This window comes from Delphinapterus leucas, chromosome 11, assembly GCF_059928025.1.
Source record: "Delphinapterus leucas isolate spDelLeu-1000000601 "Yukka" chromosome 11, BTC_Dleu_Yukka2, whole genome shotgun sequence".
NCBI classification, from domain to species: domain Eukaryota; kingdom Metazoa; phylum Chordata; class Mammalia; order Artiodactyla; family Monodontidae; genus Delphinapterus; species Delphinapterus leucas.
In genome coordinates this window covers 23,700,477-23,713,324 of record NC_143139.1, presented here as the reverse complement: position 1 = coordinate 23,713,324, position 12,848 = coordinate 23,700,477, and the positions used below count along the sequence as shown (strand labels likewise).

Genomic DNA, 12,848 nt, shown 5'->3' with positions numbered 1-12,848 from the left:
AATTAATAACAGTAAGTGCATTATATATTTATACTGTATTTTATGAAAAATAACTACATTTTCCAAAATTAAAAAGTGAGAAGAATGTTTATAAGCCTCTTTACTATCTGACTTAATAGAAGAGAGCCTAGATTCTTATACCTGCCTTCTGTTTTAAATCTGTAATGATACTTTTAGTTGAAGTATATAAGAAAAACCCAGCCTCACAAATATATGTAGAAGAAAAGCGAGAATTATTTAGTAGCCAGTTGAGATTACTGTAGATATTCTTTCTGATTCCACACCAAAGCTTAACAAGGGATAGTTCTTAAAGGCAAGTTGCAATAAGAAAAATAAAATCATGTCAATGAACTTTTTGTACTCTGTTACATTACAATCTTTTCTTGCATTTTGAATGAACCCTTTACATATTTTTTAAACATTTTTTATTTGGCAAACATTGATTCAATGACTTATGCATCTCCTCCAGATGTTGACACATTTCACTATATTATAACCAAAAAAGCCACATTTTTGTTAATAACACCATCAATCTCATCAGAAGAGTCTTTATTAAAAAGTAGAAATAAATTTTCTAAAATTCTAATTTTTTTTTAAAGCTCGAATTTTATCATTGGCAACAAGAACTGTCAGTTTTTGTCCTTAAGGTGCTGGGCTCACTCTGCTTATTTTGGACAAAATGTCTGCCAAATACTAAAGTCTGTATAACCCTACTAATTCAGTAAAATGGCGTTCCATGGAAAAAGAGCCTATTTCAGTTGCAACTCAAACAGCTGCACAAGAATTTTCCTCAAGAAACCATCGTACATAGTAAAGTCCATCGAACTCCCACTCCTGAGAGACTTACCACTTTTTTTCTTGCTTCCAGTTCACAACTAAATTTGACAAAAGTCATTAAAGCTGACAGTCACCATTTTTGGAACTCCTATTTTATTGCACAATTCTCCTCCTAAATTACTCTCTTACTATGTTCACCAATGCCTTCCATGTTGTTTAAACCAAACGATATTTTTTGTTTTAATCCTTACTTTCATGACCTCAAAGCAACATTCTATATAGTTATTTCTGATTTTGTGAAGCCCTCTCTTTTCTTGGTTTTCATGAGAGCCTGCTGCTTATATTTCTCCTATGCATTTTGCTGAGTCTTTTCAATTCTTTGTAACTTCGTCCTTCCTCTGGATTTTAAATTTTGGAGTTCTTTCAGGGCTAAGAACTTGGACCACTTGTTACTCTACTTGTTACTCCTTTGAGGTAATTATACATGACAATAATTTCCATGGCTACTATTACCATCTCTCTGCTGGAAAACAAAAAACAAAAAAACCCATTATACTAACCCATATTAATATCTTCAGGAGATTCCTATCTACCGAGCTGTAAATGTCATGTAGATTTAGCTGCCTACTTGACTTTATAATCTAGATATATCACAGGCAGCTCAAACTCTATATCAAGGAAATAGTATTACTTTCTATGTTGCTGCTGAATGAATATTCTGGCAGTTCACAAACTGGCCACCTCATCCACACCAAACATGTTGATTCTATCTCCTAACTACTAGAATTTGCCTATTTCATTCCTTTCCAAGCTACTACTACTATTCTATTTCTGTCTTATGCAAACTTCAGATGCACTCTGTTAATTCTTTCCTTGCCTTTGGCCTTTCTTGCTCCAATTTCCCCAAAATTAATGTCAGTTACCATTATGACCCACCTATACTCAGAAATTTCAATGTGTCTCTACTTACCTATGGAATAAAATTCAATCTCACTATTCAGAATGTTAGCCATCCTTCAAGGCTCAGTTCAAAAGAAATTTATTGTCAAAAACTCCTATGGGGGGCTTCCCTGGTGGTCCAGTGGCTAGGGCTCTGTGCTCCCAATGCAGGGGGCCCGAGTTTGATTCCTGGTAGAGGAACTAGATCCCACATGCCGCAACTAAGACCCAGCGCAACCAAATAAATAAATTTAAAAAAAATGAAATAAAAAACCTCCTATGAATGCCATGGAAATACTATCTATATACTCATAATAATTTAATGCATTCCTTCTTACCTTATTAGTACATAAACAATGTTTATTTACCTGATTGTAAATTCTTTAAAAAGACAAAATCATAGTCATTCTTGAACTTCCACCTCAGCACAGTGATCTGTACCTATGAGACTTTCAACGTTTGTTTACTAAATTTAAATCTAAATCCCAAACTCAACACTCAGTGCCATATTTGTGTTAAAAACTTAATAAACAGAAAGCTCAATTAAATAGTGTCAGGGGACCATAAGGCAGAGCTCTCACCTTATAAGTGCTTCGACAATGGCAGAGTCCAACAGGAAGAAGACAGACTCCTCTACTTCCCTGGCAAGAACTCAGCCAATGAAATGCCCCGGACTCTGTTTACCACAGCCCTCCCAACTTTCTTTTCCCCTTGATAAAGCATTCTCCCTTGTTGTATGGGGACTTGCACGTGGCTCACCATGGTTGCAGACCCCAAACTGCAATTCTCTGCTGTTCCTGAATAAACTCATTATTGCTGGAGAAATATCTGGCAGTCTATTTATTTTAGGTCAACACTTTGGTGGCCCATATGGGGACCAGAGAAGACCTCCGAAGGCTCTGGGGCTATTGAACAGATGTGGTACCCACAACTGAGCCCACTGTTACTCACTGCTTTCTTGCTGACCTTGGAGTTTGAAGGTACGTCTTTCTCCTAGACCCAAGCTCATGCCCTCTTTGTATTTGAAGCTCTCCAGGTTTTATTCAGAATCTATTTTAAGGTTTCATCTTTCCGGCTAAGGCCTTGTTCTGCATGCATTTGGAACTTTGGTCTGATTTTGAGATAAGACTGTTTCAACCGAGGCTGGCTAGAAATGCCTTCAGGCCATTCCTTTGGGAATAGGGACTTCTTCACTGAAAAGTGTATTGGTTTTTCAGCCTTTGGCCTCTTCCTTTGGAAGGGGCTATTCTCTGGAAATTGCCTGTAAAAGCCTTTGGCCTGGCTCCTTTAGCACCAAGCTGTCTCCTTAGAACTGGCTGGTATTAGTTTGCAAGCTTTTTGAGCTGTAAGTTATTTAAGCTGTTTGAAAATTGTTCTTTTATTCTAGAGAAAAACCTCTGAGAAATGGGATCCCAGTTAACTAAGTATTTTGAGGGTGCTACCCCTACAGGGACTCCAGCCAAACTGGTATTTAAAAACCATAGTTCCTACCCCTTCATGCTCCTTCTGACTAAAAGGACCGACCTGACCAAAGGCAAGTTAAAATATCAGTGGCCGGGCTTCCCTGGTGGCGCAGTGGTTGAGAGTCCGCCTGCCGATGCAGGGGACGCGGGTTTGTGCCCGGTCCGGGAAGATCCCACATGCCGCGGAGCGGCTGGGCCCATGAGCCATGGCCGCTGAGCCTGCGTGTCCGGAGCCTGTGCTCCGCAACGGGAGAGGCCACAGCAGTGAGAGGCCCGCGTACCGAAAAAAAAAAAAAAAAAAATCAGTGGCCATTATGGGAAACTTTTGGAATCCCCAAACTTAATTTCCTTAAAACTGAATTAGATCACAATAGCTCAAAAATTTCCAGAACTAAGCGGTATGCCTATTTCGATTGGTATCTTAAGGCTTCCCAGTATTATCAGAAGCTTAAAACTCTCTCTCTGCAAAACAAGATTTCAAGATTAACTGAGGCAAACCAGCAATTAAAGAAAGATGAAATGGCTCCCAAAGCCTCAGGTTCTTCTTCCTTGGCTTCCTCTGGTACCATCTCGTCTCTCATCCTTGCATCCTCATGGCCAGACTGTGCCTCTGGCGCCATCTTCCTCCCACCCTTCTATGCCGCTGATGCCTCCTCTATACCCCATACTAATTATCCTGTCAAACTTCTCCTTTTCTCTAAAACTCTTCCCACCCCCTTTCCCTCTGAACTTTTCAGAATTTTTCCCTATAAAATTAAGCCTTCTGAGGATCCAGAAGTTCAACTCTGAATTTCCTATATTCTCTGGATTAAAGCTGAACTGCAAGCCATAGTCAAGTATTTTCCCAAAATAAACCAAAGATCCTCACAGACTTGCTGAGGAATTTAATATAGTCATTTAAACTTATCAACGTTGTTTCTCTGACTCATATCAGCTGGTTCATATACTTGTTGGTTAAGGCCAGGCCCAGCATAGGATGAAAACTGCTAATTGGGAAAATCCTGAAAGGTCTAACTTATATGGTTAGGTTCAGGCAATCGCTAGGTGGCTTCATCGAGCAATTCCTAGGGCTTTACCAAAGCCTGTTGATTGGAACAGAATCCAGCCTTGCACACAAACATTGGATGAACCTGTTCACGACTACTACATGACTTCAGACTGCTTCTAAAGAAAATTCTGGTCTTCCCTCAGATGTTGATTCCACCCAGGCAGCTTTTAACTCTGTGTTATTAATGGGCTGGACTGGGACATTTTCCCTTCTAGTAAAAAGGACTAGGATGAAATGGAAAACTATCTCTAGTTCAGACTTAATTAATCTAGCAAACCAGCTCTCTCACACTCTACATGAGTCACCTAAAAGGAAGAACACCATATTTCTTAATCTTCAAATCCAGCAAATGAAGATTCCTGAATGAAATCAAAACTTTCCCAGTTTCTGCTATTATTGCAAAAAGCCAGGACACTGGGAAAGATTATTACAAATTTAAGTGTTTGAGTGCTTTCAGTCCTCTAACCAGCCTTTCCAATGTCCTTTCAATTCTCAATAACGGGGCTTTGAGGAATTATAGGGGCTCTTCCCAGTTCTCCCTCTTAATCGGTGTGGAGAAATATTTCTCCTGATTGAGGATGAACCTCTTCCTGTTCTGACACCAAAGGCACAATCTCGGTGTTCAACCCCACTACTATAAAGCAGCCCATGCCGTGGTTCAAACAGTGGGGATCGCTAATGAACTTCACGTTTTAGTCATGGTCTGTAGATTTTATAGTGGACTGAAAGAAGCCTTCCCTTGCAGACCGGTTACTTCCTCTTCTGGGGCTAAAGTACTTTTGGAAAAGATTGTCCCTACCTGAGGAGCTCCTCTCAAACATCATAGTGATTTAGAAATCCATTTTACTGGCTAGGTGCTTCAACAAGTTTGCGCTGTTTGGCCAGTTTTACAACGTTTTCACTATGCTTACCACCTTACCACCTTCAATCCTCTGGTTTAGTTAAATGCACTAACAGCATTATTAAGATTCAGTTAGAAAAATTTGTAGAGGCCCTCCAAATACCTTGGCCAAAAGCATTGCTGTTGGCCCTCTAAATCCCAGATCCACTCCTTTTGGAACTCGTAAACTCTCACCCTTTGAGATAGTCACAGGACACCCAATGCACTTGGCTCCTGCCTCTTTTGACCCACAGCTGATAAAAGGAGAGATATTCCAATATTGCAAAGGCCTAGTTGTTTCCATTAAAAATAACCATGCCCTGGTAGAGCAATCTTTTCACAGTGCGCCCTTGGGAGATGATGACCTTAAGCATCACATCTTGCAACCTAGAGATTTTGTCTACTGGAAAAGACACTTCCAAAAGAATGCTCTTCAACCTCACTGGAGAGGCCCCTATCAGGCACTCATAACCAACCCTTGTGCCACCAAACAACAAGGAATAGACTCTTGGATTCACATGACACACCTAAAGAAAGCACCTAACCCTGACTGGACCTGTACATCATCTGGTGACCTGAAAGTAAAGATTTCCCAGAAATGAAGCAGATGACATCTGATGAGACAGCTTTCCCAAGATACCCAGGCCAGGCCTCTTAGAAGTTTGTCACCAAACATTTGATGATGACATAACACTTCAGATGATCTCCAATGTCTATAATCTTGATAAGATATGGACTTCAGAAAACTGCCTAAGAGGTCTCCCTCCTACCCCTCCTCGTTACTTGAATGTGACTGCAATAGTTTTCCAATCTGCACTTTCGCTCTGACGTGAGACACCACACCCAGAAATTGAGGGACAAAAAGAGCTAAAATTAGAAACCTTGATTCTTGATCAGTGGTGCTTTCAGAAAAAGGTCTTGATCAAAGGGGAAAATGTAAAAAATTCATAAACAGAAATCTCAATTAAATAGTGTCAGGAGATCTATTTAAGGGGGAACTCTCATGCCCTGCAACTACAGTAGAGACCAACAGGAAGAAGAAAGACTCCTCTTCTTTCCTGGCAGCGACTCAGCCAATGAAAAGCCATGGACTCTGTATTTCCTGTAGCCCTCACAACTTCCTTTCCTCTCTATAAAAGTGTTCTCCTTGGGGCTTCCCTGGTGGCGCAGTGGTTAAGAGTCCGCCTGCCGATGCAGCGGACATGGGTTTGTGCCCTGGTCCAGGAAGATCCCACATGCCGTGGAGCGGCTAGGCCCGTGAGCCATGGCCGCTAAGCCTGCGTGTCCGGAGCCTGTGCTCCGCAACGGGAGAGGCCACAACAGTAAGAGGCCCACGTACCGCAAAAAAAAAAAAAAAAGTGTTCTCCTTGTCATGTGGGAACTTGTACATGGCTCGCCATGGTTGCAGACCCCAAATTGCAATTCTCTCCTAATCCTGAATAAACCCATTTTTGCTGGACAAATATCTGACAGTATATTTCAGGTCAACATATGTATATATTTGTATACATATATTTAACATCTATGAATATACTACCCAGATGATCTATTTCAAAGTTGACTTTAAAAACCACATACCTTGATACATATATACATACACACACACACACACACACACACACACACACACACTCTCATTACTTCTATGATATCTATCAAATACCAAGTGGATATTAGTGTTCCTATGTAGATATATTATTTGAAACAAGTGATTAATAATCTAAATGTAAAGCATTTCAATATCATCATTATCTTGTGTAATGTAAATTTAACAAGAATATGAACAGTAGAAGAAGAAAAAAAAAATTTGATTTTTCTGGAATGAAATATTTTTAAAAGATTGACTAGGTGGCTCAGTGGTTGAGAGTCTGCCTGCTGATGCAGGGGACACGGGTTCATGCTCCGGTCCGGGAAGACCCCACATGCCGTGGAGCGGCTAGGCCCGTGAGCCATGGCCGCTGAGCCTGCGCATCCGGAGCCTGTGCTCCGCAACGGGAGAGGCCACAACAGTGAGAGGCCTGCGTACCGCAAAAAAAAAAAAAAAAAATGTAGATTGACTAACCATTAATAAACTCAGTTTGTTAATTCCACTTATTTACAAAGAAACTGATTGTTACTGATGGGTCTCTACCAGGCAAATAATTAGACATAAAGATGACAAAAACAATTCTTATATGAGACCAACAACATTCATTTTAGGCTTTGAGGTGGGGGTAAACATAACAAAAGTAGAACTATAATTGAAATTAAGCTACAGAATAAACTTTTCAGAGAGAAATACCTTTGCAGCAGATACTAATGCTTCTTTATTTCTTTGCCTTTCTTCCTCCAAACATTTTTCCAATATTTCCTGTAAATGATAAGACAGCTAGACATTAAAGTATTATTTGAGGTAACAGAACATTCTTTCCACAGTCCAAGCAAACTTAAAGTATTACCTTCTGTTCTTGAGATTGCTGAGTCAAAGCTTCCTTTATTTTTTCTTTTAACAGTTCCTTCTCTGTGGCAAGCATTTCAAGGAGCCTCTGATGCTACAAGGAAAGATAATTGCATTATGATTATGGCTCTGAGACTGATAATCTATCAACACGGAGAACAGCTGGTAGAATTCATTTGAAGTAGTTACTAGAGGAAAGAAGAAAGTTTGCTAAAATGAAGGCTTAGGAGCCAAAAAACCTGAATTCACCTTTCTTCCATCAGTCAAGATATACTTTTTTCACCCCCAAACTCAATAAAATACATGACATGAGATCTAATTTAAAAACATTCCAAATATGAAGTGAATCAGAAAGTGATAAAATGTCCTTTCCTAAAATTAAATTTGGAAAATTTACTCATTAAAATTATTATTAGCTTGCAGTAAGAGAGCAATCAGATTATAACTGATGTTTGCCTGATGAATAATTATCTTAACAGATTATTTGTGTTTCTAGTAAAGCACTGTTACAGAAATTGATAGATGACTGTTCTCATCTCAAGATTTTACCATAGATTCAAAAAAATAAATCTATGAAAACGGTCAAAGGAATATTATGTGATAGCTAATGTTAAAGAATATAAAGTTCATGTATTTATTTTTATTCCAATGTGCTAATGAAAAAGCACACAGAGCCATCAGCTAATTATCATAGACTAGACAACTGGAGTTTGAACGCAGTTTTCTTAAGAAAGTTCAACATTTGTAGCCTCAATATCTTCAACACAGATAAGCCAGATACTTGTTCTGAACAGTGCTCTTAGGGAAAACAAAACATATATACATATACATATACATATATACATATACATATATATTCCTACTCACATAGATTTCTCATTCAGTTACTAAAGGCAAGTAAGATATTTTCTCAGATTTAGAATGCCATTTACATAGAAGCCTCCTTTAAATATAAACCAACTCTGACACCCAATATTTTAAAACAGATCTATGTCATTCCAAGTTGTTCTGATTTAAAACATTTCTTAAGCAGGCAGTCTACATTGAGAGTAAGTGACCAAATAGAAAGTTAAGATAATCTATTATTCCTGTTTTTAATTTTAATGTTATTTTTTATCTTTATGTTTCAAGAAAACAAGAAAAATTACAAAAATGTGGTTTTTCTTTAAAAACAAATCCAAACTGTGATATAAATCATGACATGGTGATGGGAAATTATTGGTACCATATGAATTTGTGAAAAGCATTTGACTAATAAATCAGTAGGCTTAGCATATGATATGTAATAATAACTGAGACTTTAATGTTCTATTCTTTGAAAGTCTAGATGTGCACAGAATTTCACAGTCAGAAACAATACCTAATCCTATTTATAAAACACGCATGATAAAATGTGTTTTACCAGGCAAATAATTAGACTTCAAAATGATAAATATAATACAATTCTCATATGAGACTGAAAATATTCAATTTAGGCTTTGCGATGGGAGTAAACATAACAAAAACAGAACAAGTAAAAATTATTGGAATTAAACTGCAAAATAAACTTCTCAGAGTCATCAATAATTCTGAAAATGATTTCTCCTTAAAATGAATTGTTATATTAATAAGTCAGACTAATCAATAAATAATTAACTATAAGTAGGCCATGCTTTTCCAGGGGTCCAACAAGAACTAGTCAAAGAGGATAACATTAGCTAAAAATGACAATGCAATGACAATGACAATGCAATAAAAATTCATTCCTGAGCTTCATTTCTTAATTCTGACAGTATACTATAATAGAAGACTATTTTTGAGCTTGTCTGAGCCAAAATAAACCTCACATTATCATTTGAAAGAAGCATCCTACATAAAATATACCCTAAGTAAAAGCATAGATCTACTTGAGAAAATACAAGGTGACTGACTTTACTTTAGATAGATAGATAGCTAAAAATAGCTAACTTTTTTGACCACTTTAAAGTTTCAGACACTGTTACAAGTGCTTTATATGTGGTTGTACCATATTAAACACAACAGATTGCTAAATCAGATGACATTCTTCCTCATTTTCAGATGAGTGATCTGAGACCCTGAGAGGCTAAGTAATTTACCAGCTCTCAAATGAAGAGCTTCAGCAATAATTATATCTGCACACTCATGTTCAGCAGTAGTAATCACTTAATAGATAAAAGCAGTGCCACTATTACCTAGTTACTAAAGCTACATAAGTAGTATGTCTGGTAAGACCTCACTTCCATTTGGCTTTAAAAGAATTTGAATAATCTATGCTTTTGATTTTGTTCTTTTCAGAATATTAAAATAAGATAATTTCTTGAATAAATATCAGTTGATATTAGGAAAGATGACTCAGAAAGATGCTGAATGGTGTGGCAAAAGTTTATGCCTTAAACAGTTAATTTGTAAAGTGAATGATCCACAAGTGGCTAATCGAGAACGATATAGGGGCTTCCCTGGTGGCGCGGTGGTTGAGAGTCCGCCTGCCGATGCAGGGGACACGGGTTCGTGCCCCGGTCCGGGAGGATCCCACATGCCACCGAGTGGCTAGGCCTGTGAGCCATGGCCGCTGAGCCTGCGCTCCACAACGGGAGAGGCCACAACAGTGAGAGGCCCGCGTACCGCAAAAAAAAAAAAAAAAGAACCATATAAAGTTCAATAAAATATACTGTTTTTGTAAGAATCACATATATTCATCGTGAAAAATGTAAAGAAGTGAAAATCATCCAGGGTTCCATTACCCAAAGAAAATCACTGATAGCACTTAGACAAACAACCTTCTGGAGAGCTCTCTGTGTATTTAAATACATAGATATACATAAACATTTTAAATAATATGTGTATAATACTGTTCTGTAATCTTTTGCACTCAAGAAAGGTACTGACATATTTCTATATAAATACAACTATGCTATTTTTTGTTTTATTAAATTAACTTTAAATTTTATCATTGTGCTATCTACACACATTCATGTTGTTTGCAATATTTCAATTTAAAAAAAATCTTGATTTTTATGCATGCATGTTGTGAACCTGTGAATTACAGTCTTACAAAAAATTCCTAGAAGCAGTATGAGCAGGTTGAAAATTGAGCAGGTTGAAAATTGAGCATGTTTTATATTTTGATGCATACCTTCAAACTGTACTCCAGAGAGAAAATACCAAATTACAAACAATAACAGGACAAGGGATGAGGGGGATGATCCTAGAGAACAGAATCAAGGACTATAACAGCAGCTAACTAAGGAAACTGTTCCACTGGAACAATATCCTATAAATGTTGATTTTCTATTGGTCTTTTCTTTCTTAAAATTGTTTAAATTATAAATTAAATCATAAATCTTCATGGTAGAAATTCAACTATATATTTTAATATCTTATTTTTAAATTAAATTGTCTTAAAGGAAAGTTTACCCTCATATACTAATTTGTAAATTATTACATATCATTTCCCTACCAACTTGTCCATCTCTCTATGTAAATTTATAAATTTGCTAATGCATTTTTTCCCAGCCATCATACAAGAAATATTTGCTTGGTGTGTACCAACACCTGACAGTGTACTAGTTTCCAGGGATGCTGCTCTCATGGACATTAATGTCTAATAGACAATCCATGAAACATAAATACATTTTCTTATATTTGACTTGTAGAACTATTTTATAAAACAAATTTTCTTCAACAAATACCATAACAACTAATTTTGTCCCAAAACACACGTAACTTTTTAAAAGTAGGAAGTACCAAATATGATTTGGAAATAAATAAATAAGTAGAAATAAACTTTTAAAAATATACAAATTTTAAATAAAAAGTTCTAATAGAAAAAAAATACAGTTATCCCTCAGTATCCATGGGGCATTGGAGGTCCAACTAATTATAAGTGCTTTTACAGGAACAGATGGCAATAAAAGAGAAGGTGGCCATAATAATTAAGACCTCAATTATTACAGTACAATATTCTTGCCTTTCATTTACTAATATTAACTATTTGTGGATAAAATATGTCTACAGTGAGAAACAGATAGTTTATGACATATAAACACCTCAGCACAGTGCCTGTTAAATAGTAAAATTTAAATGTTAAGTGCTATTATTACACTACTACTTGTACTTCCTTTATATATTTTGGTAAAAAATATATATAACAAAAATTTCCATTTTCACCAATTTGAAATGGACAAGTGGCATTAATTATACTCACAATGCCATACAACCATCATCACTATTTCAAAATTTTTTCATAATCCTCATCAGAAATTCTGCGCCCATTAAGCAATAACCCATTCTTCCTCATCCCAGCCCCCGGCAACCTCTAACCTACTTTTCATCTCTATGAATTTGCCTATTCTAGATACTTCATATACATGGAATCAGACAGTAATTGTCCCTTGTATCTGGCTTATTTCACTCAGTATGTTTTCGAGGTTCATCAGTGTTGTAGTATGTATCTGAACATCATTCCTTTTTATGGCTGAGTAATATTCTACTGTACATACATACCACTTTTATTTATCTATTCACCTGTTGAGGGACACTGGAGTTGTTTCCACTTTTCAGCAATTATGAATAATGCTGCTAAACATTCATGTACAAATATCAATAAATAATATTCGCAATACAGCAACGTACAAAGGTTCCAATCTTTCCATATTCTTTACAATATTTTACTTTCTGCTTTCTAAATTATTATTACTATAGTCATCTTGGCAATCTCATGTGGTTTTTATTTGCATTTCACTATTGACTAAGCATGTTGAACATCTTTACAAATGTTTCTACTAACTACTCCTTTTCAACTATTACTAGTATTGTCTGTACAAGAAGGAAAATGATTGGAGCTCTTTTTGCAGTTTTTATAGGGGACAGTAGTAGAAGGTGTGCTGGATTTGAGATTTGTTCATTGACATATTCTTCCAGAAGTAGCAATGTCTTTCCTCTCTGGGCCAGATATTATTTTAGCTATTTAATCACAATAAGCTAGAAATTATAAAGTATCAACCTTTGGCCAAAAAGGTTTCAGACTCCCTTTATTATATCTAAAATAAAGTATAAAGTGTATCTGGAGATTGCCTGTATTACTTCTGCCATCTGCCTCAACAGAGAATTGCTTAATTGTCTCAATTAACATTCAGCACCCTGGAAATGGCACACATGGATTTTGATGATATAAGAGATAGTCAGTACATTCTTTTGTACCTTACTAGCTGACCATTCCAAGGTGAGGATGTTCTGAACACCTTTTTTTACATACCTCAGAGCCGAAATTGAACCAATGAAAACATTTATCATATGACTCTTTTC

At 36.7% G+C, this 12,848-nt stretch overlaps 1 protein-coding gene across 16 annotated transcripts in view; it reads right to left on the bottom strand.

Moving 5' to 3' along the window:
- Positions 1 to 12,848, bottom strand: part of CCDC91 (coiled-coil domain containing 91) — a 411,994-nt gene that overhangs the window by 129,903 nt on the left and 269,243 nt on the right. For all 16 annotated transcript variants that reach the window (XR_016394889.1, XM_089920448.1, XM_089920446.1 and 13 more), the window contains 2 exons: positions 7,546 to 7,638; positions 7,389 to 7,457 (listed from right to left, as the gene is read on the bottom strand). Coding sequence is in view for 15 of the 16 variants with exons in the window: in XM_089920448.1 (XP_089776574.1) it covers positions 7,389 to 7,457; positions 7,546 to 7,638 (162 nt within the window). In the remaining variant the exon portion in view is untranslated. The remainder of the gene's footprint in view (positions 1 to 7,388; positions 7,458 to 7,545; positions 7,639 to 12,848) is intronic.